A 26951-nucleotide genomic window follows, 5' to 3' on the forward strand; every position below is an offset into this window, starting at 1 on the left:
AATAAAGATATATTTTAAAAAATAAAATAAAATTATAATTAAGGCCTATTTTCTGAAAGAGAAACCAAAAAGTATTGGGACAACTCCTTCCAATGGAATACTACTCAGCCATAAAAAGGAAGAAAATTTTACCTTTTACGACAGCATGAATGGACCTGGAAAATATAAGCTAAGTAAAATAAGCCAGTCAGAGAAAGACAAGTACCATATGATTTCACTCATATATGGAATTTAACGAACACACCAAACTACCAAGCAAAATAGAGACAGACTCATAGGTAGAGAGCAGGCAGACAGCTCCGGGGATGAGGGGTTGGGGAGGGCAGTATTCAGCAAAAAGGAGGAAAAAAAGAGACAGAACTCATGGACATGGATAACAGTGTGGTGATTACAGGAGTGGAGGGGGATGGGTAGGGGTGGGAGAAGACATAGAGGGGATACATGGGAAAAATAAAATTATATTAAATTTAAAAATAAATAAGTAAAATGCAAAAAAAAAGACTCAACTAATGAATGTATAAGTGGAACAGCAAATCAATATCTCTCTCTCTTTCTTTCTCTCTCTTTCCCCCTTCCCCTCTCTAAAATCAAAAAGTTAAGTAACATTTTTTTTAAAACCTCCTCACTGAGGCATAGTCACCCTCCCACCTGTGATACCATCTCCTGTCACCAGGCACAGAAGAGAACCCAGATCAGAGCAAGACACTTCTCATCAGGCAAGCAGAGCTGCCAGCATGACACTTGCTACCTTGCTGTGGACAGTCGCGGTCTCTACCTGTCTTGGTAAGGAAGGTGTAAGTCTTTATTTATAATGTGACCTAATAGGGCTCTGAAACATGGGAAGATTAATAACACAGGACCTGCATTGCCTGACAGAGCCCAGCTAGGGGAGCTAGAAAATGATATGTTCTGCCTGGGGTTTGGATCAAGAAGAGAAAAGGGGGGGGGGGGTACAGGAACCAGCTGTGAGTCTGCCTGCTTTATCTCTCTGGTGTCACACCCCAGTGCAGTCCTTTCTGTCCTCTTTCCCACAGGATCCAGCATGGCCCAGACTGTCACTCAGCCTCAACCAGAAATATCTGTGCAAGAGACAGAGACTGTGACCCTGGGCTGTACATATGACACTAGTGATAGTGATTATTATTTGTTCTGGTACAAACAGCCACCCAGTGGGGAGATGCTGTTCATTATCCGCCAAGAAGCTTATAAGCAACAAAATGCAACAGATAATCGCTTCTCTGTGAACTTCCAGAAAGCAATCAAAAGCTTCAGCCTCAGGATCTCCGACTCCCAGCTGGAGGATGCTGCGATGTATTTCTGTGCCCTCAGTGGGGCACAGTGAGACGAGTGACAGGGAGAGGCTTACAGAAACCTCAGACCTCAGTGCCTGTGTCAGAGGGAGAGGGGAGTGGCTGGAGTAACAAAAACATAGAAAATCATTGTCTTCTCTTGGGAATTAAAATTCCTCAAGTCTGAATATAAGAAACACAGAGAGATGGGTGTCTGCAAGCTGTAATCCTTAAAATGACAGTAAAAACAATGGTATGTATAGTGCCTTCCAGTTTTACAGTGTCTCCTTACTATCACATGTAACCCTCATAGTTTTGTATGGTATATGTGACAGATCAGACTTCCTAAGCATTGCCTTTATCCAGAATATCTTTATAATTTGCCTAGGAGTCCATACCTCCAATAATCTTAAACTTTTTCATTTTACTGATTGAAGCTTTTTAAAAAAATATTTTTTCTTTCAGTTTTCTTTTATTTTACATCCATGTCCAAAACTGAATCTCTTTGGAATAAAGTACCCATTTTAGAACACAACAGGTGTGACAGTGGAGGCGTAACTAGGGAGGGGATCCACTGATCCAACCATGAACCTGAAAGATGACCTGTATCCATGGTACCCAGCGCAGAATGAATGGCCTGTTAAAGGCTCAGCTAAGAAGCCACTCAGGGGTAATACTCTTAGTGTTTAGAATGTTATTCTCCAGAAGCAGTAATATTTATTAAACCAAAATATGGATACATTTGACACCCTTGCTAAAATACACAAGTATAGAAACTAAGAAATGGGTGTGGAATAGGCTCTTCTCACATCACTCCCATAACCCATTTCAGAATTTGTCTTTCTCTTTCCCACAACCTTTGTCTCTGTTGGATTAGAGGTCTAGTTCTCAGAGCAAGAATGCTCCCACCAGAGGATTCAGTAAGCGTTCCACCAAAACTATAGCTAGGTGACTTTGAACTCCTTGTGCCAATGGTCCAGCAGGCAAAGAGAGGAGTTATTAGACTTGGAGGGCTAATTGACCCTGATTGTCATGAAGCATCAGGTGGTTGTTACATAATGAGGGCAAGCCTGAATACGTCTGGAATTTCAGTATTTCATATTGGTTATTTCCATACTCAATAAAAACAGCATGTGGCAGTTGCTGCTACAAGGCCCAAAAAGGGCAAAGTGATCAAGAACTGTGACCCTTCAGTAATGAAGGGTCTGGGTCACCCCATCAGGCCAGCAATCTAGGTCTGCTACAGTGCTATCAGAGAGTGTGGCAAAAGAGGGAGAACATGGCTATCAATTATAGCCTTGGTACCTGTTAAAGAAATGGGGCCCGAAGTATTAAAACTCTTAATACACCCTCCTGTATTAAGAGTTTTAAATAAATTGCAGCCAGTCACAACCTTGAAGACTCAGTAACACAGTGACAAGCATGCATCTCAGTAGTGCAAAGAGCATGTGTGGCTTGTCACATCCAAATGCCTAGCTCTGGTTTTATCAATAGCTGTTGTAGAGAATTCTGTGGACACTCAGACTCATTACAGCTGGTCACATCCAACATTAAGCATGCACTGTGCAATTTTTTACCTTCTACCTCAGGGCTTTCTCTGACTCCTGGTGAGCTCACTCAGCCCACTGGCAAGCACAGCTTCAAAGGACAGGGGAATTACCAGCCCTCCAGGCAAGACCAACCAGTGATGAAAGAGGACTGATCAATTAAATGTACTAACTTCCTGATTTCCAGCTGACAATCCTGAAAAAAAGGACCCTATATCCTTCTTGGGACATCCTGGAAAAGTCAAAACCAACCTTGCCCTATGTACTTTCTCACTCTTGCTTCCTAAGATTTCTTCCTAAACAAACTGTCTTCACCTGAGTCCTTGCTTCAGGGTCTATTTTGGGGGAAAACAAAATTAAAACAGAGGTTCTTTGAAAATTGAATAGATACGTAAAAGAATAAAGTTCAAGGTGAATCTTACTGATTGCTAGTAAGAACAGGTGGGTACTTGAGCGATTAATTGGTAAAATAAAAGATGTCACCTTGTCTTTTCAAAAGATGGTGAGATAGATCACATTTACAAAACTCCAATCTCTGCAGATGTGTAAGCATGTCTTTTCACTACACAAAAACTTTACTTAACAAACCTAAACTCTTTAATCATTATTCCCTTTTCTGAATCTCCTCACCCTCTACCATTTTAAACCTCATTCCTACTTCTTCCCAAAATATACCTCTATTCAAGTCAATTATTCTCTTTACTGACCCATAAGCACTTCAAGGCCTTGGATTGCTTTTCTTATTGTTCCACTCACCCAAATTTCTCTTTTATGTATATTTCAGGTTCGTCAAGTCATAAACACTTTAAAGCTCTAGCTCCTCCAAGGGTTCTTCTCTCATAGGGAATCCTTGAATTCTTTCTCTTCCAATGTCATACAGTGCTGAATCTGAACCAAACAATCTGACTCTGACTCCCCTTCTTAAAGCATTCACTGTTTCAAGTCACTGATCTTTTCTCCCCCAATTACAGAATCCATAGGGACACAACTTTACCTTATACACTTTAACATTTCTTGAAGCTCTGGGCACAGTATTAGGCACATAATAAGCACTCAATAAAGCCTGATGATTTTGCTTAAAGTTTATTTAATAATCATCTTGAATTCATGAAAGAGTGTAGGGGGGGAAATTCATATGTTCAAACAGAGTCATAGAAGGTTTCTTTGAGAAGAGAAAACATGATAAAAATTAGTATTTTTAAAAGTAGTGATAAAGGAAAGAATAGAGTACATTTAAATAAGCAAGATCTCAAAGATCACATGACACTATGTACAGAGAACCCTAAAGATTCAATCAAAAAAAATACTGGAAATTGATAAATAAATTCAGTAAAGTAGCAGGATACAAAATAAACATCCAGAAATCAGTTATATTTTTATACACCAATAATGAAGTATCAGAAGGAGAAACTAAGAAAACAATCCTATTTACAATTGCATCAAACAAAATAAAATATGTAGAAATAAATTTCACCAAGGATGTAGAAGAAAGAAATTGAAGAAGATACAAATAAGTGGAAGCATATACCATGTTCATGGATATGAAGCATTAACATCATTAAAATGTCCATACTACCCAAAGCAATTTATAGATTCAAGGCAATTCCTATCAAAATACTAATGGTGTATTTCAAAGAACTAGAACAAATATTCCAAAAACTTATATAGAACCACAAAAGACCCTGTATACCTACAGCAATCTTGAGAAAGAAAAAAAAAGTTGAAGGAATCATAGTACCTGATAGCAACTATACTACAAGGCCATAGTAATTAAAACAGCATGGTACTGACATAAAAACAGGTATATAGATCAATGGAAAGAATAAAGAGCCCAGGAATAAACCCACTCTTTTATGGTTAATTCATATTCCACAAAGGAAGCAAGAACATACAATATGCTAAAGATAATATGTTCAATAAATAGTGTTGGGAAATTGGACAAATGCATGCAAAAAATAAAAATAAAATGAAACTCAACCACCTTCTTACACCATTCACAAGAATAAACTCGAAAAGGATTTAAGACTTAGATGTAAGACTCAAACCCATAAAAAAATCCTAGAAGAACATATAAGCAGTAAAATCTTGGACATTTCTCATAGCAGTATTTTTTTTCTAATATGTCTCCTTGGGCAAGGGAAGTAACAACAAAAAAGAATAAACAAATGGGACTACATAAAACTAAAAAGTTTTTGCACAGCGAAGAAAACTATCAACAAAATGAAAAGAAAACCCACTGAATGGGAGAACATATTTGCTAATGATACATCTGATGAGGGCTTAATATCCAAAATTTATAAGGAACTTATACAACTCAACACCAAAAAAACAAACAATGCAATTTAAAAATGGGCAAAGGACCTGAATAGACACCTCTCCAAAGAGGACATGCAGGTGGCCAATAGACATGTGAAAAGATGCTCAACATCATTAATCATCAAAGAAATGCAAATTAAAACCTCAATGAGATATTACCTCACACCTGTCAGAATGGCTATCATCAATAAATCAACAAAAAACAAGTGTTGGAGAGGATATGGAGAAAAGGGTATCTTAGTGCACTGTTGGTGAGAATGCAGATTAGTGCAGCCACTGTAGAAAGCAGTGTGGGGTTACATCAAGAAATTAAAAATGGAACTACCTTATGATTCAGCTATTCCACTTGTGGGAATATATCCAAATAAACCTGAAACACTAATTTGAAAGAATATATGCAACCCTACGTTCATTGCAATAGCCAAGATTTGGAAGCAGCCCAAATGTCCTTCAGTAGATGTGTAGATAAAAAAAACTGTGGCATGTTTGCACAATGGAATACTACTTGGCTGTAAAAAAAAGGGGGAGGGGGCAATCTTACCTTTTGTGACAGCATGGGTGGGCCTGGAGATTATTATGCTAAGTGAAATAAGCCAGTCAGAGAAGGACAAATACCATATGATTTCACTTATATGTGGAATCTAATGAACAAAACAAACAAACAAAATAGAAAAAGATTCATAGATAAAGGAAACAGATTGATGGCTGTTAGAGGTGAGAAGGTTTTGGGGAGGGGCTGAGGGAAACAGGTGAAGAGATTAAGAAAAAACAACAACTCAGAGACAGAGACAATATGGTGATTACCAGGGGGAAACGGGTGGGTGGAGTTAGAAGAGGACAAAGGGCGGATAAATGGTGGAAGGAGACTTGACTTTTAGTGATGACGACACAATACAATATATAGATGATGTATTATAGAATTGTACACCTGAAACCTGTATAATTTTATTAACCAATGTCACCTCAATAAATTCAAAAAATTTCTCTTAAATAAATAAATAAATAATCAAAGTCTTTTCATTGAGTAGAAATAGGAATCAGAAATTCATATAAACAGATAACTTTCTGAACAGATTTCTGGACTAAACCAAGTTTTTTCTTAGTAGAGGAGTAATTATAGAAATTTCCCCAGTAATTATTTCTTTGACCTGAAGAGGGCAGGCACTGCTTGCGTTCATTGATGAGTTGCAAAAGACTCATGCTCAAGGAAACAACTCTGATGACAGGGCAGGGGTTTTTGGGGGGGGGGGGTTGAGCATGGCCACGGTCAATAGTGTGGTGATTGTGGGGGTGGGAGAAGGTAGAAGACAGCGTAGACGGGATAGAAAAAATAATAAAATAAATAAAATAAAATAAAATAAAATATAAAATAAAATAAAATAAAATAATAAAATAATAAAATTAAATTAAATTAAAATAATAAAATAAATTAAATTAAAATAAATTAAATTAAAATAAAATATAAAATAAACTGCTAATACAAAAGAACTGGAACAAACCCTCCTTTATCTGAAGAGTCTAGGTCAGATTTCTAGACTCCAGAATCAAATCCTTCATGGGTTTGGGAAAGCCAAGACATGGAGGAACTTCTAGGAGCCACAGTTCTGATCTGGTAGCCAGATATGAGCTAGTAGAATTTATGCCATCAGAGGACTGGGAAGATTCTGAGAACTAGTCTTTATCTTTTACAGAACAGACTCAAAGAACAAATAAAATTTTTAATCTACCCTTTAACATTATCTTTTAAAGAAAACCATCAAATGAAAAAAGAGGAAAATCCTTCCTGACCATCCAAGAAGGGAAAAATTTTATTATCTAGTATACTTATTTGAACAGTGTTTCAGATCCTTGGATATAGGATGAAAAGGGTATAGAATAAATCCGGTGCCTTTGTTTTCATTCTGCTAAACAGGATTTAGAGTACAAGGGACAGCTATCAGCCTCCTTCCATGTTAGTCTCAGCTCCTCCACTCCCTGCACGTTAAGACTTCCCAGTCAAAAGACTCAGCCATCTACCTCTGTGCCAAAGCAAACCCATGTACCCCAGAGAGCACCCACATGCACTGGGCCCCACTCTATGCATGGGGACCCCCACTCATGAGTTAGTAAACAATGTCCATCATTTCTGACAGAAGAAAATTATATATGAAAATGATGAATATAAATAAAACCTTTTTAAAGGTCTTTTTAAAAAGACTTTTCAAAGTTTTTTGTTCATTGCATTTTCAGAAAAAGAATTGAGAGTCATAAGAATATGAGATGTCTGGGGTGATTAGGACTGGGAATCCTCAGTGTTCTTTAGTCAAGATTCACCCATTAAGAGGGAATATCTTGACAGTGGCACAGCTTCCCCTGCTTATGCCATTAGTTGTTGATGTGCCTTAGTTTCTGCTTCTGTAAAAGTTCTCAGTTGAGAACACAGGAATAGGCATGTGATGTTCACATATTTTTCTCCTAGCTTTTACTTTTTATAGCTTAACCAGCTAACTTCTATGAGAAATCCTATGACAGCAGTTGCCAGATACTGTTGATATTTCAAATGAGCACATTGGAAATTCTCAGACTGCCCAGATGAGGTACTGCTTTTTGTCTTCCTACCTTTTCTTCTCTCTTTCTTCACCCTTATTTTCTGCTTAATATCCTGTAACCTGACATTGCTCACCACCTTCTAAAGACTTTCTGCCCGGCCGGGCGTGGCTCAGCAGTTGAGCATCGACCTAGGATCCAGGCAATCAGGGCTCGATTCCCGGTCAGGGCACATGCCCGGGGTTGTGGGCTCGATCAATGACTCTCTCATCATTGATGTTTCTATCTCTCTCTCTCCCTCTCCTTTCCTCCCTCTGAAATCAATAAAGATATATTTAAAAAATTAATTAATTAATTAATTAATTAAATAAAATAAAGACTTTCTATATGACCCAACCTAAGAAATCACTTTTACTTAACATAAGCACCCCCCCCAACAAAAAAAACATCATCTACACATAGTCTTTATTTTTTTAAAAAAAGGACAAGGAAAACACAGCTTTCTACCTATCCCCATGTTTGTCTACTTAGAATTTCTTTCATATATATTATCTTATTTGATTCTCAGAGTTGAGCAACCTGATTATCTGTGGGAGCTAGGGATTGATTGGACGATGGATATAAGATACTAAAGTTTGATTGGCTAGGCCCAGAGGATCAAGAAATGATCTAAAACAGTAAGATGGACCCTCTGGCTTGAGCTCCCTCATTGCATTATAGGCACAGTGACTGCAGGCAAGAGGGAGGAAACATTTACTCCTGAATCTCATCTGGGAACTTATAGCTTCAGCTGGACTGAGATCAAAAGAAAAGACAGAGCGGTCATCTGGAGTTTCTTATAAAGACTGAAGAAGAATGCAGGACAGACATGATAAAGTAAGAACATTTTTTACCAATGTCATGTGACTCTCACAAAAAATGGTAGGATGGCAGAAATTTAATCACTGAGCAAACGAGAGAGAACTGTGCCATTTACAACAACTCACCAAGGTGTACTTTAAGAACTGCTCTGGAGCTCTGTGGTTGGTGGCAAAATAACCATTGTTCACCATGTTCTCTAAATGGAAATAATAAATAAGTTGGGACAGTTAAGGCCACCACTCACTATATGACAAATCAGCTTTTAATTTAGCCTTTTCTTCTTCTCTTATGTAAGGGGGAAAAAAGTGCACATAAAGGTGGACCAGAGATGGCCTAACCTAAAAGACTGGATGACACAAACTCAGTAGGAAGAGAAAATTAATGAAAATGAGACCAGTGGTTTCTTGCATTGTGAGTTGTCATTTTTTGCACAGTTGCCTCTTCTATAAATTGAGGACTCTAATTCCTGACCTTTATTCTTCATAGAAAAATGTATGCATGAGAGAAAATGAGATGCCAATGAATCTCTGTTAGATGTGCAACACAGAATGTTCCCAAATAAATTTTATATTAATTGTTCTGATTCTTTATTCACAAGCCATTAAGAGATGTGCACCAAAGCTCTTACAGGAACATTTGCCACTGGTATTGTAGAGTTGTGGAGCTCCCTGACACAGCCAAAGCCAAGTATTCTTAAGAAAAAGAAAAAAAAGTCTTCAAGTAAATAACAATGCATTAGATATCAAAATTCTGGTTCCGATTTTCTCTAGACTGAATGTTGCTGTTTTCTTTATCATTATATTGAAGTTTTGGCCAAAGAATAATAGTATAATCAAAACCTGTTTTATGGTAACACAGAGACCATTAGGGCATTGGCTTTAATACAAAAGGGAGGGAGGAAAGGAGAGAGAAGGAAGGAGAGAGAAGGAAGGAGAGAGGGAGGGAGGGAGGGAGGGAGGGAGGGAGGAAGAGGGGGGAAGGAGAGAGAGAGAGAGAAGGAGAGAAAAGGGAAGGGAAGGGAAGGGAAGGGAAGGGAAGGGAAGGGAAGGGAAGGGAAGGGAAGGGAAGGGAAGGGAAGGGAAGGGAAGGGAAGGGAAGGGAAGGGAAGGGGAGGGGAGGGGAGGGGAGGGGAGGGGAGGGGAGGGGAGGGGAGGGGAGGGGAGGGGAGGGAAGGGAAGGGAAGGGAAGGGAAGGGAAGGGAAGGGAAGGGAAGGGAAGGGAAGGGAAGGGAAGGGAAGGGAAGGGAAGGGAAGAAAGAAGAGAAAAGAGAAAGAGAAGGGAGGGGAGGGGAGGGGAGGGGAGGGGAGGGGAGGGGAGGGGAGGGGAGGGGAAGGGAAGGGAAGGGAAGGGAAGGGAAGGGAAGGGAAGGGAAGGGAAGGGAAGGGAAGGGAAGGGGAGGGGAGGGGAGGGGAGGGGAGGGGAGGGGAGGGGAGGGAAGGGAAGGGAAGGGAAGGGAAGGGAAGGGAAGGGAAGGGAAGGGAAGGGAAGGGAAGGGAAGGGAAGAAAGAAGAGAAAAGAGAAAGAGAAGGGAGGGGAGGGGAGGGGAGGGGAGGGGAGGGGAGGGGAGGGGAGGGGAGGGGAGGGGAGGGGAAGGGAAGGGAAGGGAAGGGAAGGGAAGGGAAGGGAAGGGAAGGGAAGGGAAGGGAAGGGAAGGGAAGGGAAGGGAAGGGAAGGGAAGGGAAGGGAAGGGAAGGGAAGGGAAGGGAAGGGAAGGGAAGGGAAGGGAAGGGAAGGGAAGGGAAGAGCTTACAGAGAAAACCAAAGTCATTACATTAGTTTCACCTGTCTTTTCCCCACCCATCCCATTCTCCTCTCCAAGATTATGTCTTTACAAAAACAATTTACTGGCCCCTTATCTTGATTTTTACCTCAGTTCTAACATCTTTTTTCCTTTGGTGTTATAGCTGAACTTTTATCCTCTGAAGCAAAAGACAAAAGACATTGATAAACTTTTTAAGCAAGACATAATCAACGGCCCACCTGACATACCATTTCCTGTTCTGACTCGGTGATGCCACGGAGTACAGCTGATGCTCAAGTTTCAGATCAGAACAAGATACTTTTCACCCTGCAGAAGAGAGCTGCAGCATGGCACAGCCCGGGGTGCTGTGGGCATTCATGGTCTCCACCTGTCTCGGTAAGGAAGGCACATTTGCTTTTCCAAGTATCCAGTAGGACTGGAAAATAAGGGAAAAGAGCAATAACACAGGGATTTTACCTCCTATTGGAAGCAAAAAAAAAGCTAATGGATTTTGCCTGAAGTTTGGATTAAGAGGAGGAAAGGTGGGTGGGGACGGGAACCAGCTGTGGGTCTGCCTGCTTTATCTCTCTGGTGTCACACCCCAGTGCAGTCCTTTCTGTCCTCTTTCCCACAGGATCCAGCATGGCCCAGACTGTCACTCAGCCTCAACCAGAAATATCTGTGCAGGAGACAGAGACTGTGACCCTGGGCTGTACATATGACACTAGTGAGAGTAATTATTATTTGTTCTGGTACAAACAGCCACCCAGTGGGGAGATGCTGTTCATTATCCGCCAAGAAGCTTATAAGCAACAAAATGCAACAGATAATCGCTTCTCTGTGAACTTCCAGAAAGCAACCAAAAGCTTCAGCCTCAGGATCTCTGACTGCCAGCTGGAGGATGCTGCGATGTATTTCTGTGCTTTCAGTGGGGCACAGTGAGACGAGTGACAGGGAGAGGCTTACAGAAACCTCAGACCTCAGTGCCTGTGCCAGGGGTTGGGGAGGGGTGTTAGAGTAACAGGAACATAGAGAGGAAATCATTGACTACTCCGGAGAAAAGAAATAGTAATCTATCTGAGTATATGAAACACAGAAAGGATGTCTATAAGCTGTAATGCTCAAGATAGTAATAAAAATAGTGAATGTACATGATGCTTTATAGTTTTGCAACGGACCTTCAAGTATATTTATTTCATTTAACCCTTACAACTCTGTGGGTTACATAGGTCAGGTCAGATATTTGGTGTCACTGCTATCCAGTGATTCCCATAGCTTGAACTAAAGCTCTATTCTAGAATCATGTCTTAACCTTTTCACAGTGTAAATCACTCTGATTACTATCCATCTGCATGTCCCACGATCACATCGAAGTCAGCATATCCAAAACTGAATTTTCAATCTTGCCCACAATATTATTTTTCCCTTCTCAGCCTTGCTCAGGATTCAGAAGCTCAATAAAAATTAGCTGTTACTGGGTTTGGAGAATTTCCCCGCTCTCTATCTCCCAGCCTAGGTTATCTGATTTTTTGATACACATTTTATCTCTTTCTAATTACAAAACAATGTGAAGAGCTCTATCATATCTATGTCGCTGTTCCTGACTTTAATCTAATTTCACCCTGTATATCTTAAATTTTCTTAATGCACCATTTATCTGACCTAAAAAGATGAGAGAAAAAAAGAACAAATGACTATCAAATAGGATTTCATGCGCTGCTAGGACTCATCTCCAAAAAGGTTTACTTCTGGTAATGTTATAATTGCTTCAGATGAGGCAACCATTTAAAAGAACCAGGTCTAAAGGTGGGGCCAAGCAGCTGCCATCACCAAAGTCACCCCCTCAAATCCCCTGAGAAATGAGGCTGTCTGGCCCTAGAGAGGATTCCACCTTGCTTATGTCAGGGGTGGTGAGGAATTACATGAAAATAATACCAACATTTCATTTTATGTCCGTAATTTCCCCAATACATAGCTTTTACTGCTAAGAGCCCTTGTGGAACATTTAACGCCATCTGTGCACATTGAGGAGGTGGTAGAGAGCTGGATAAGATGCTCCACAGCTGAAACAGTTATCTGATGAGTGGTTTCCAGACCTAAGGTTGGAAATATGTTTAGAATGATTGGAGAAAGCTACTTAAGTTGGGAGAGGCCCAGGGGAACCAAGGGCAGCTTGCTAAATAATAACTAAAAATAGGCTCTCACAGGAACACCTTGTCACCTTGTCATCCCTCAGTCATTAGTATTGGCACAAGGAATTTAGTACCCAGACTGGAACTGGAGCCAAAGCTGGTGACATGCAAGGGACCTTCTGGATTTCCTGTGACTTCTCCATGTCTTCCTTGAGAGTTGTGCCACTGCCTGACATAAACCCATGCCCTCATACCACTGGGCCACCTTCTTAGTCCCCTGGACCTATCCGGAGCACTCACCTTTAGTTTCACATGCTGCAGCCCAAAGGCAAGGTACGCCTCCCCGTTCCCCAAATCCCATGCACTCCCACCGCTCATCCTAAACGCAGCCCTTCCATCCTCAGCTCCGAGAACGCCATGCCCCTGTCCAGGCCCAGTACCCCCAGGCTCTTATTTGTCCAGAAAAGTGGATTAGAAACCAAACTCAGTAAAAGTACCTCTCATACAAGTCAGATAACTCGGGGCCATTCGTGTTTTACCCTCAAAGCAGAGACCACTCAAAAGGTACAAACCTGCAGTTATGAGATGAATAAGTTCAGGAGGTCTAATGCACAGCATGGTGCTTATAGTTAAAGACACTGTATTATATACTTGAAAGTTGCTAAGAAAGTACATCTTAAATATTCTCACCACAAATAAGAAATGATAATTATGTGACGTGGTAGAGGTTCTAACCCTATGGTGGTCATCATTCTGCAATATATAAAAGTATCAAATCTACACATTGAACCCTTAAATTTACACAATATTGTATGTCAATTATATCTCAATAAAGCTGGGGGTTAGGGAGCAGAGACCACTACTCTACCCGAGCACCTACCGTGCTTAACAAGATAAATGATCAAGAACTGCCTACTGGGATTAATTAGTCCTCTGCTGAGCAATTCAGCCTCATTCGTTGCCACATTCCCATTGCCCTCCTTCTGTTTGCTCCCATCATCTCAGCACATGAGATCGCGTCCTGCCCCTCCGCCTTGTGGACACAGTTCCCTTAGCACGGAATGCCATATCCGTTCACCCATTTCACTACTGTTCAAGTTGTCCTCAACTTTCCCTTCTTCTCTGAATCCGTGTCCTGACCCTCTTGCCCAGGTAGAACTGACCACTTCCTCTTGTTGAACCCTAACTAAAACTGTAAGCATACTCCTGATGCAGTAAACCTAACACTTTATGAAACTTCTTATGTCTTTAATATGTATTTTTGTACATGTGTTTTTCACTGAATCCCCACTAAAACACAAACTGTCATCATCAGGGACTGAGTTATATTCAGTTATTGAACTGCTATTGAGCAACAGTACCTATAAAATTCCTTAATTCACAGCTATGAATTTTTTTATTTTTTTGAATGAAGTTAATTAGTTGATGACATTTTCCTCATTCAACATGATAAAACAAAAATTGACGACTTTTTCATCTTGCCATCCCTACAGCTATGTTAACTAAGGATTCTGGACTAACTCAGAGGGAAAAGAGACTATATGGTGTATAGATAATTAATAATATGACAATATTATGGCGGTAATAATAGTATTAGTAGTAAGTAACATATTGAGTATGTAGAGGTACCCCACATTTTGATAGGTGCATAGCATGTGTTATTTCACTTAGTAGTGTTAAGGAATCTATGCTGTAGGTACTACTGATACATATCCCATTTTATATGAGGAACTTAAAACTCAAAGAGATTAACTTGCGTAGGATCACACATTTTATGTATGGCTCATTAATCAATGGACCCTTTTCCTCTCCAAAAGAGCGGCAAAATGCTACAGCCACTCCGTCTCATTAATTTGATAGACACATAGACAGATTATGAGAAAGAAGGACATGCACGAAAATAAAGCTGGACTGAGCATACACTAGCAGCCTGTTCTCACTTTTTGTAGGGTAGTAATTGCATACTACCTGATTTCATTCACCTTTGTTGATAAAGTTTAAAGTAAAATTGACATTGTTACCATCGTTGATTTTTTTTACATAAGGAATCTGTGCCTTTTTAACATTAGTTTAGAATTATTTGGTTTGGGAACATTTAATATTTTAAACTTCTCCAATGCATTTTTTTCAATAACATTTTGAACTTAAAATGCAGTTTTTGGCAGAGGTGTTAATAAATATTCCAGTTTCATACTATGTAACACAATGAAGAATGCACGAGTTTAAAAAGAATTTCTAACCTTTCCAAATTATCACAGGGAAATTCTTTTGGTGAAGGTACTTCTTAAACATTTTTTTAATATGGCTAGGTGTTGCTACGAATGCTTTTTTCCAATTACTTCCTCCAGTGAAAAACTATTATATTCTGAATACTTTCCTATATAAATGAATAGTTTGTCTATAGCATGAGTTCCCAGAACTCTAAGAGTACATCTTTGGAATATACATTAGTACTCAATCAATAACCTTTGCAGGTGAGCATAAGTATATTGTTACCAAACTGGGATTACTATAAGTAAAACTGAGAAATAAAATATGCTTTTACACAAATCTGTATGCAAGTAAGAGAGAGCCCAGATCAAAGTCACTAAAGCAAAAAGCAAAAAATGTTACCTAAAAAAATCTGAAAAACCAGATTAACTACTTTTTTAGGAAGGGCTGGATCCAAATGCTGAAATAATGTCCCCAGTAGCGCGTCTTCCCTCTATTTTGGCTTCATTCTGAAGCACACTCTGGCCAACATGGTGGCAAACACACCCCCAGGAGCCTCAGGCTCATATCCTGCTCTGTTAGTTTCCTATTGCTGTTGTCACAGACAACACAAATTTAGTAGCTTAAACAGTACAAATGTATCATCTTCTGGAGGTCAGAAGCCTCACTGAACTAAAATCACGATGCTGGCAGGGCTGCTTGCTTTCTGGAGTCTCAAGACGAGGCCCCTGAAACTCTGAGCCTTTTCCAACTCCCGAGGCTGCTGCGCTCCTGGCACCCTTCCACCTTCAAACCAGCGATCCCCTCACTCTAACCTTTGCTACCATCGTCACATCTCCTTCTCTGACTCTCTTGACCCTTCTGCTTCCCTCTTACGAGGACCCTTGTGATTACATTGGATTCACCAGATATTGCAGCATAATCTCTCCATCCCCATGTCCTCCATTTAAGCACATCTGCAAGATCCCTTTTGCCTTTAAAGTAACATCTTCACAGGTCCTGGGATTAGGGTGTGGGCCTCTCTGGGGGGCCATTATCCTGCCTATCATACCTGCCAACAGAGCAACTCCAGCAGAAGGAGCGGGCGTCCTTCCCCATGATTCCAAGAAACGTCCCAGGCCTCACTTTGCTTGGACTGACTTGTTCAGGTCTGGGGCATGGGAAGAGATGGTTACCTAAGGTGAAGCCCAATGTTATTAGAAGAGGAAGGAATAAATGCATATGGGCAAAAAATAATAGATGATCCCAATACTATTCATTTCCTTTCAAACTCCTTTTGCCATAAAAAAGGAGTGATAAATCCACATATTAATTCCTTATGGATATTTTGTTTCTTACTAATATGCTTTGCTAGCACGTGTATCCTGCTTTGGTTTTAACAAAACTGGCAGGATGGGCTTTAATACACTCTCTCTCTTAAGCTCATTGTCTCACCTCTCTGGCCGCTTCATTCTCTCTGCAACACCAGGAATCAGCACTTTTCATTGACTACAGCAAAAGAAGCTTAAATCTCTTTTGACAGAAGGAAACAATTTCAGCTTAATGGTGAAGCTGAGGGAGATAACCTCCTTTACAGCTTCTCAGAATTACACTGTTTGATAATTTCTTTCATAGAACATCTGCAAATTCAGGAAGGTGAGTGATATCAGGCTAAAAGCCTCTTGTTCTGTCTTGCTTCATTTAGATTCAAATTAAAAATAACAACATTTGAGAAGTTGCATGAATTTCAGTGATGGATATTTTCCACCAGTCTATAGAAAACACAAATTTAAAGAACGGTTAAAGGACTGAAAATAAACCTACATTGACAGTAAATCTGCATTGTCATCAAAGTGTGCTCATGTTTGTAGACCAACCAGCACACTACATTAATGGCACTTAGGCTTTGGGAAACTATAAAACCTTCATGCATTTTTAAGAGGACTTCTAAAATATTTTATAATTACTTTAAATAGCTGTAGAGGATATAAATTTCACTGTACTCTAAATATTGACTTTTTCAAATAAAAGTCATATAATAGTTTACAAATATGTGCAATGAAATCTCAATAAGTGACTTGGTACCCATCAACATCCAATTAAAATTCATGCACAAACTTTTCATTAACAATTGAAGATTCTATATTGCTTCATTCTTTCCCTAACATCACATCTCCATTGAACTTCTCCAGCAAAATTTAACATAATATATTTTTCTTTTAAAGTATTTATTTATTTATTTATTTATTTATTTATTTATTTATTCCTCACTTGAGAATATGTTGTATTTTACTGATGTAAGAGAGAGAGGGAGAGAGAAAGGGAAATATTGGTGTGAGAGAAAAACATGGATTGTTTGCTTCCTGTGTGCCCCAATTGGGGATTAAACCCAAAACCCAGGTATGTGCCCTGACCTGGAATCGAACCCACAACCTTTTGATGTACAGGACAATGCTCCAACCAACTGAGCCACTCAGCTAGGGCTAAAAGTCTTTCATTGATCACCCAAAATGTCTGCACCAAAAACATGTTATAAAATTGAAATATTTTCAATTTCCTCTGACCACATCACTCTAATTGTTAAAAGTTATTTTTTTCTGGATTGAGTTGTAACTATAATTATTATTATTGCACATTTGATGAAAGCAACTTAAATGTAATTTTTAAGGCTTTTAACATAAAAGGCAAACATTTTTTGGAAATGAATTTCTTAATAAAATGAGTAAGGTGAGATCTATAATGCTTTGATTAAAGAAGGCTCCCATGGCACCAATAATGCCCTAGAGGTTTTTAACCTCTGCAGTAAAGAAAGATTACTTCTTATATAAAATTGGAGAAGGACAGTTGTGAAATGAGAGATAGGAAATGAGAACCACAGGCAAGCTCTCAGGCAGATCATTTTTAGGAATGGGTGCATAGCGAAGTTGAGGATCTAGAAACTGATTCCCTTAAAATACATATCTGTTCCCTACCTTGAAGACCACTACGTTAGACTGCTCTAAATATTACTGATTCATTCTCAGCCCATCTTCACTCAGTAATTTTTTCACTTTGAAGAAAATCAACAGGAAATTTGAAAAAAAAGAAACTTAGGTTTTAATAAATCTAATAAATTTCCTAAAGGCTATTTGACATTTCTGGCTTGAAGGAATCGCTATTGATGAGTTAGAAACTGTGGGGATAGAGCTCTTGCATGACACAGTCATTTGAACCATATATCTTTATGTCAGGAAAAGCAGTTTTAAATGCCATGGTCATTCATTAATAACATTGTGAAAAGAAAGTCCCAGACTCAGAAGAAAAATGATGATTGGTAGTTGTTTCTTTTTCCCTCTTTCAAGAGCATTTTCTAGTAAGTGCTTACCTGACACTCTTGGGGAATATCACTTGGCTATTACAGCATATTTACCTAACAATCTATAGCTGAGAAGGGGTTCATATGAGTTATTCTTCCCTACATTAGAGATTAACCTAACAAGTGGCAGAGGTGTTATGAGTTCATTTCCTGAAAGAAAACTTAACCCCAAATTATTGTATCAACTCTACCAATATTTTATTTTGTTGTTTGTGCTTTTGTACCTTTTTTCTATAAGAACACATGGAATCAGTTCTTTTTATTAATAGCTCTTTCTCTAAGAACTTTAATAAAACTTAGACATAGGCTCAATATTTAACATTAGAATTTTATTTTTTTAACACATTTAAGGTCATTATTTCTTTGAATCTGATAATTACTTCCTGATCTCTAAACTATAAAATCCTAGTTCCATATACATCTAGGTTAGGCAGAAAGGTAGCTATCCATTTTTTATTTAATTCGATATCTTGATATTTAAAGATTTTCTTGTCAGAGGAAATTTAATGAACCAAATGTCTTCAACCATTCCTAATTACTTTGTCTGAGTTTAGCCATGAAGGCAGACAAAAGTAGGTGATTCATTTATAGTAAGAGTGTCAAATCCCACAGATTGTATACCTTCCTTCACAACCACATGGCACATTCTGCCTTTCAACAACAACCCCACAAAAACAGAATCTGCAGATACAGAAACCTTGCAAGAAGAAAATTCACTGTAACCCATATCTTTCTAGAAGGGTGTCAGATTTCTAGACCAGAGTCACTCCTGAAGATGAAGAAAGTCTATCAAATGTCAGCATTAAGTTCTTTCTTACTTGAAATGACCTCACTAACCTTTCCTGATATCCTGAGTGCAAAAGCTCATACTGACTCATCTAGGGCATGCCAGGAGTACGCGTCATTAAATAATTTTTTTTAAATGACTTCTAAAAATTCTCCAGGTTTTTTTCCACCTTCCTAGCCATCTCTATTTTCTTGTTCTTTTAAAGGCTGTACCTCCTCTGCCAATTTCTTGAGTTCTGGGGTCCCTAATTCCTCTTTTATGCTACACACAGATTCTAGGCTATCTCATCAACTGCTAAACCTCAAACACCATTTAACTCTTCTATACTGACATATTTTGTATCTCTAGCCAAGACCTTTCTCAGCTCAGGACCACCTAGATGCTTTAACCTTAATATGCCCAAAACTGAGTTCATTATCTCGCCACTCAATAGTTCCTCTTCCTCCAGTGTCCCCATGCAGTGAAGGAAGCCATCAGCCCATCCAAGGAATTTTCCTCATTGTATCCAGAGTTATCATTTAAAAATGCAAAGTGATCATTTCACTCTTTTGCTTAAAATTAATCAATGACTTCCCATTTCCCAAAGTACAAAATCCAAAATCATTACCAAGGCTCCTAAAGCCTTCCTTACTCTGGCTTATTTATCTGGCCTCATCTCCCAACTCTCACCTTCACTCACATTGGACTGTGTGCTTAATTTCTCCTGTTTGTTCTTCCAAGTCCTCTCTCCATCCCTCTGTACCCTGCTCTGTGCCCCAGGTGGTTGACCTATAGGGAATGTACCAATGAGCTCTCTTGCCTTTTGGTTATTAGTTGGTTTTGACCCAGGGGAAGTACCCACAGAAATCAGAGGGAAGGAGCAAGGTATTTATTCCCCTAACTCCCTCCCTGCGAGATTGACATAGGCTGACATTGACCCTCTATTATATGATCAGCTCTTTAAGATGGACTCTCCAAATAGTCTCTCTATCTCCAGAGTCCAGCAATCACTCTTTCCCTTCTGTTTTAGGCTTGGAGTGATACTAGTTTCAGAGTACAGCACTATTCCTTATTTGTTCCCTACACCTTGCTTATACTTTATAATTAGTGCCATATTAAACTTTACTCAAATTTTTCTTTTTTGCGTGTGTTCACACGAGTTTCCTGCTAGAACCCTGAGTGATACTTTCTGCTTTCAGATCCTAAAATGTGTCAGTTTTTATTTAAAGTTTACTTCTTTAGGGAGATCTTTCCTAGCCCCCTTGATTTAGGTATAAGTTCCTTCTAAACTTCCTACAGTACCCTGTACTTCTCCTGTCCCAGCATCCTCCACACTTAGTGGCAATCATTGAATGAGTGTTGATGTCACCTTCCCCAATAGGTTGCCCATTCCACGACATCAGAGATTGAGTCTGTTTTGCTCACCGCGATAGCTTAAGAGCTCATCCTGGGATCTGAAACATAAGTGATTCTCAATAGTTATTTTTTGAATTCATAAATGGATGGATGACTGAGCCTACTTTTATTCAAAAAAAATATTGCACACAAAAATGTAAAGCAAAATTTGTTGAAAATACAAGAATAATTTGACAATTTATTAATTATGGTATAATTTAATATCTATATCACACAGAGAGAAAGATAAGGAGGGAGATTAAAAATAACATATATATATATATACACACACACACACACACACACACAACTATGGAACATTTACCAAAACATGAGCATGTATTGTGACTCAAAGGAACAATTAGAAAGATTCATAAAAGCCACATTCTTTGAACATAATGCAATAAAGCTAAAAATTAATAATTAAAAGATAGCCAATAAATGAATGGCAAAGAAATTAACCACTAAGTAATTTCCAGGTTGGAGAGCTAAAAGTAAGAAGAGTACACCATTAAAAATTAACACTAATGACAGCAGTACATATAAAAATCTATGGATTTGTTCAAAGCAACACTCATAAAAAAGTAAAGCCTTGAATGCATTTATTAATGAAGTAAAGAGTATAATAAAGGAGACCATCTTCAAGAATTTTTTTAAATTAAGCAAAATAAATAAAAGTAGAGAAACGCCTAAAAGTAAAAGTAGAAATTAACTTAAAAGCAAAACAAAAATTCGACTTTATAAATAGATCCGAAAGTTCTCTTTCATCCACTCAGAACAGCAATTCCCTCCTTGTAAAATATAAATTCTATCCATGTGGTCTGAATGGGGGCTACCATCTTGCTTATGTAGCGACCTTGGACACTCCAGGCTGAACCAGGGGCCGACGCCTGACCCAGCTGAGCTGATCATGCCACGTGCACCCCTGCTGTGTCACAGATTGACCCCCTGGAGGAAAACCTGTCTCAGGTTAAGGTAAGCAAAGCCCAAGCTCAGAATTTTAAAATTTGGGATGGGAAAGAGGGTCCTTCGGTCCTTCTTCGATGGCTGCACTGTGAGATAACCTCCAGCTAGAAAATGTTTGCGCTCATGTCTCCTGCTTTGTGGTCTCAGTAAATGAAACTGATAGAGAGAAGTGGAATGAAAGGAGAATCCTTGCAGGATTCAGATCCCTGCCACTCTGGATCCGGGAAGCCCATGTGTACTTGTGCACTTGCCAAGGTTATAGGAGCCAATGCATTTCTCTTGTTGCCTAAGCTTATGTGAAGTATATTTTTGTCACTTGATACATGTCCTGACTAAATCAATGAAATTTTAAAAATTAATTTGCTGCGAAATTTTTAGAAACACTTCGCTGGCTTATAAAAAGAAATTCTACTAATGTACACAAGTCTATGGATTACTTTCTCAGTAATTTCTCTAAGTTACCTGAAGGAGGCACTATTTCTAGTCACAAGGGAAAAAAAAAAACACCTTTTGTACAAAGAATTTTTAAAAGGGGGTGGGGAAGGAACTTATCTACCCTAAAAAAACAAAACAAAACAAAACAAAAATGTAATTTTAATTGGTTAGAATAATCTACTGAATTCATATATGTTTAAAGAAAGTAAAATCTACCATAATGAGACCCCCAGCTAGCTTTCAAGGCACATAAATCTGAGTCTTCAGTGAATTAGACAGAAAGAAAAAAATAAAGAAGCTATTAGCACCGATTCTGTGGCTTCAACTAGACTGTGAGTTGAGGGTTTATTGGGAAGGGAACCCTAAGAGTAAAGGAATTGTCAAACAATGTTCAGGGGTAGAAACAAGGTTCAGTAAGACTCATTTAAGGTTCCCTTGGGAGAAACTAGATTATAGGGATAATCAGAACTCCTTCTGAAATGTTCTTTATGGGCAAGGTTAAATAGAGAGGTGAAAGTGGAGCAAAGCCCTGCATGCCTGAGCACCCATGAAGAAGACTGTACTGGCTGCTGCAGTCATTCAAGCACTGCTTCAGCAGACTGCATGGATCTGGGGGAAAGCCTGGGATTTCTGGTTTTATTGTTCTCAAATGAAGTAATAAAGAAGAAAGGGCAATTGCAGCCTCTCTTGATAACAAAGCTTGTCACAGCGCCCTGCACGTCACAGCCCTCCAACAAGGCCCCTCTGCCACTCACTTCTGTGCCACAGATGCACGGTGATCTCACGCTTGCAGCCTGGCCCCAAACCTGCAGCTGCAGCGCCGGGCCACCCCTGCTGTGGGGACTACAGCTGTGAGGTTATTCTCTGTCCCTGTATCTCTTCTTGCAAGAAAAATTCTGAAATGAATGAAAAAACGTGGTATTTTTAACTTTTATTTTCTTTACTGAGGACATTTTCTTAAAATAGGTTCTCTTTCCTGAGAATATGAGGTCTCATTCTTTACTATCTCATAGTAAAAAACCCATTAATCTTCCATTACAGAATGATTTTACATTTAGTGCAACTGTCACAAATAATTCGTATGAAATATGGAACTGTTATTTGTTTTATATATGAATGTAACATAACATTTACCAATGAAGGAGAAAAAAGAATAAATGCTTTATAAAGAATATTCTAGGAGAGGTTCCTTACCAAGTTTTTCCTGCAAAAAACATTGACTGCATTAGTTAGGTAATAGTCATCTTATCTAGATATCTGTTTAGCACAACGTGTGGAGAGATTCTTATTGTAGGACTTCAAAAGAAAATAAAAAGGTTAATCAAAAAGACCTGAACCCAGATCTATTGAATGAAAATATTATGTGTATACCTGGCCTATAAACGCAGGATACAAATATTCTCATGTCTCTTTTATTTTTTATACTAATTGTTAGAATGACTACCTGCCAAATAAGCAAGAAGATTGTTATTTCCTTCTTGAGGCCTTCCCCACACCTGCCCTGACCTCTCTAAGAATCCTAGAGACTTTGGTAGCTCAGAATGAATTGGGCCTCTCAGTTGACTTTGGCCTTGATTCTGGCTGACACCCAGTCTCCCCAACATCTGAGCGGGAATGCTGGCTGCACTGATCCAGCCCCTGAAGGGTGACCCTACTCCTTCGGGTCAGCTTGGCCAAAGGTGCCTCATGCTTGGGCTCCCCAGGGTGCAGAACTCTGTGCTGTTCATCTTCATAGACATGCTTGGCCATCATCAGAGTCCCAGAAAACCAAAGAATGCTGGGCTCAGAGTGGTTCTTGCACTCATATCATTGGCACACACATCCTTTTCTACCTTCTGGGATCCACACCTAAGTGATAAATATCTTTTGTTTTGCATGTCTCAGACCCAAAGGGTCTGATTACACTCACTTCCTCTAGAGTGGCAGTAGGGTTATAAGCTGACCTCTTAAGGAAAGGTTCTCTTAGTAACCCCTGAGGACCCTGCAGGCCCCCTCTAACCAAGGTTACTTTCAGTAACTCAGTGTGCTTATCCCCAAATGAGATTCTCCAAGGTGACATATGCCAGTTTTCTGAGAAGCCACCCATAATGATTCCGTAGTGTCAGCACTTCCTTTTCTAAGAGATGTTGGTCTTAGTGAATCTAAATGGATTTCTGGGGGGGGGGGGGGGGGGGGGGGTTGGTTTTTTTTTTACTGAATAGTAGAACTAACCCAAACATTATCACTGGTAGGCACCCTGCCATTATTTTTGTAAAACAAGTGAATTTAGTACAATCTAATACAATGAAATAAACTCACATATTATGTTCTAATCTCCCTGCTAAGACAGTGGTGAAAACAGTTTAATGGCAAAGAAAGTGGTACCTACTTTGATATAACCTAGGTTTATCTTCTTCTAGGTCCTGTTGTGCATCTACTTGTCTTATAATATTCTTGTCCCCAAACAGTTTGCAATGGGAGGTCACTGACTGGTTCAAGTACCCTTATGAAACTCCAGAATGTTTCTGGTATTTGCTTATACATTTTCTCAAAGTCATAGTATCAATTCTTTATTGTTTTAGAGGCTTTGCTTCCCTGTAATCACTCTGCAAAAATGCCCATGCCTGCATTTCTTCCTCCCAAGAATGGTGGCACTGAGCCACGGCTCTGCTCCCTCCTGTGCCAGCAGAGTCTGTATCCTGAGTCTGGTGGCTGGTCCTGCTCCTCTCTTCTCTACTGTGGTGAAGCTGTCGGTGCCCTGTGTTAGCTAATCATTGAAATCCAAGCCGAAATGAGGCCCCTTCACTGTATGGAATTATAGACCCCATGACACTTTTGTGAACATCAGTAAAACCCTCACAGGCCACAAAAAGTGAGAGATTTTCTATTTCGGCCATTGTATATGCAATAGTATTTGTATCTGTTACTTGCCACCCATTTTTTTTCTCATCATTCAGGAAAGTATGAGGAGCAATGTATGGCTACAAATAATAAAAATAGAGATTTGTTTATATTGTTCATTTAATTTGAAATTATAGTCCTTGAATAAAAATTTTAAGATGGAGTGTCCAACACAGCAGGACTGCCTGGCCCAAAGGCAGCAGTGCTCCTGCCTATCTGTCCTTTCCTTATATTTTCTCATTTAAACTTTATAGCAAAAGCACATGAGGTGTGTGTGTGTGTGTGTGTGTGTGTGTGTGTGTGTGTGTGTGAATGAGAGAGGCTCCACCTGGTTGATAAATACAAAGTAACAGGCCCAGTTTATTGACTGGGTGAATAGGAGAAATATACTACAAGAGAAGCTTTTGACCAAAAAGTTCTCTTATCACCCCAAAGTCATAAATGTGGAAGCCTCATCAATGATACTGTTTCGACTGTGCTGTGAGTTGCAAAGATACAGATGTCACCCATCAGCTCAAGAATCTCACAGATAATGTGAGAAAAGAAATAGTCAGAAATTGATGTACAAATTATTCATCTCTCACATTTCACTATGGCCATGGAAGCAAAAGGGACACAGAACAGGAAACAGAAAAGACACTATTACCTTTCAAAATTACCCAAGTAGCATTTTAAATAGACCTGTGAAACAAGGTCAGGCAAGAACCTTGACACCTAATTTTTTAACTTTTTAATAAGAGAGCCATAATGAAGCTTCTCTTATTTTAGCAAATCAGATTTTTAATGACTCTTCCCCTTTTTAGTTTTAAGAGGTAAAAGGAAAATGAAGGCATTTAAGAAGCCTGAGCATGGTAGTTCTCACCTGAGACTAGCTGAAGCTGAGGAAAAGGGAGTCCTGTGTAAACACCAGCACAGACTGTCTGTGAACATAGAATTTACTGTATTCTCTCCTCCACTGTTTCCACATCTATAAAACAGGGTCAATAACTGAGCAACTTTCTCAGTCCCAAGAATGATTCTGGAAAAATAAAATGCTCACTAAAACTACCAGTCAACAAAACTACTAAAACAGACATAAAACGTATCTAAATTTGGCTGTTTCTTTGCCACTAGATCATTAGCAATTATCATCCAACATCCTTGTGAGGCCCTTTTCAAACAGTCTCAAGCTCCCTACTATACAAGGATGCCTCCTAAAGAAGTTCCAGAGTGAAATCTCAGAAAATTTAATCTTTGGATCATGCTTGGATTTACAAGACCGAGTGTCCTTTACAGTCAGAATAATACAATATTTTTTGTCTATATTTGCCAGTTCCTGCTTCCTTTCCCTCCATTTTTTGCTTGTTTTTATTATACTAAATTGTGAAATTTACTTAAACTTTGCCCTTTTTAGACTAGATTAAAATAAATTTTACTTTCAGAAAAATCATCTTAATTAGAAATACCAAACTGAACTTCATATAAAAAGGATTGAAAACAGATTTTCTGTTCTACCAGTGAGATGGACACCCTCTAATCAGTACCCTCAGATACCAGTTTCATAAGGTTTTCCTCCCAAACTTCTAGAAAAATAATAATCTTGATTCAGTAAGTCTTTTAAGTAAAAATATTCCAGAAATTATGATACAATATAAAAGCAGGCCTTAACATTTCAGCATTCAGATCTTCCTTAGCAACAACACATTAAAAAAATTATTTCTCCAATTGCCCCAGAGTTTTCACAGGCTAATCAGCATCCACAGCAATTTGATGTCAGGTTAAGGAAAATCAGCAGCCAACAAAAACCTCCTGACATCACTCAAAACCTGCAGCACAGACTATAAGAACTTCCATATTCAGACAAAATAAAATTTTCCATGAAAAACTCACTTAGTTCCACCTTCCTCTGAGTCAAGCAGAAGTTATCTCTTATAGATGAGGCTGAAAGAACTTATATTCATAAATATTTATAATATATCTTAAGTTCAACTTTCCGAAATTGTTACCAAAGCAAGCTTCCTTGTTAATAACTGCTTGTCAGGAAATTTTTATTTTTCATTGATGAACTTGATCTCTGTATTGTTACATAATCAAACAAAAGTGTTTTCTATCAGATTTCCTATAACTTTTTGGTAGCTTTTAATATCATGTCACCACATTCTGATTTCAGTGCTGAAAACCGTTTCACAAAGAAGCCATTTATAAGAGGAAAGCAATCATTGTTCAATCCAATTGAATTTACTGGAGGAACAAATATCCACTTGCCTCCCACATCTCTTCTTTAAGTATAGAGGACTCAGATTCTGAAGATTAACTCTTGGCTTTCTTAAGGTCAAGAATATAAGCAAACTCCAAAGCAGATGAATATGCCTCAGACATTTTAAAGAAATCCATTAATTTGAAATTTAAAACAAAAACTAAGTTCCTCTTATCTCCCTTACTAACCTTTACAATTTAAGAGTACATTGATTTTTATTTTATTTTCTTAAAATCACATTCACTAAACCTGTGTCATTGCATGTTATACTAAAAAATACAACCCAGGAATTCAAAACTGAACCAGTTGATTTTAA

The 26951-nt window shown here is 38.8% G+C and overlaps 1 protein-coding gene across 1 annotated transcript in view; it reads left to right on the plus strand.

Moving 5' to 3' along the window:
* The first annotated feature begins 10627 nt into the window (after positions 1-10627).
* LOC107531685 (T cell receptor alpha chain MC.7.G5-like) overlaps positions 10628-26951 on the plus strand; it is a 246975-nt gene continuing 230651 nt past the window's right edge. Inside the window, exons 1-2 of the mRNA XM_087815060.1 lie at positions 10628-10676; positions 10915-11208. Coding sequence (XP_087671186.1) covers positions 10628-10676; positions 10915-11208 — 343 coding nt within the window. The remainder of the gene's footprint in view (positions 10677-10914; positions 11209-26951) is intronic.

This window comes from Miniopterus natalensis, chromosome 1, assembly GCF_054644295.1.
Source record: "Miniopterus natalensis isolate mMinNat1 chromosome 1, mMinNat1.hap1, whole genome shotgun sequence".
Taxonomy (NCBI): Eukaryota; Metazoa; Chordata; class Mammalia; order Chiroptera; family Miniopteridae; genus Miniopterus; species Miniopterus natalensis.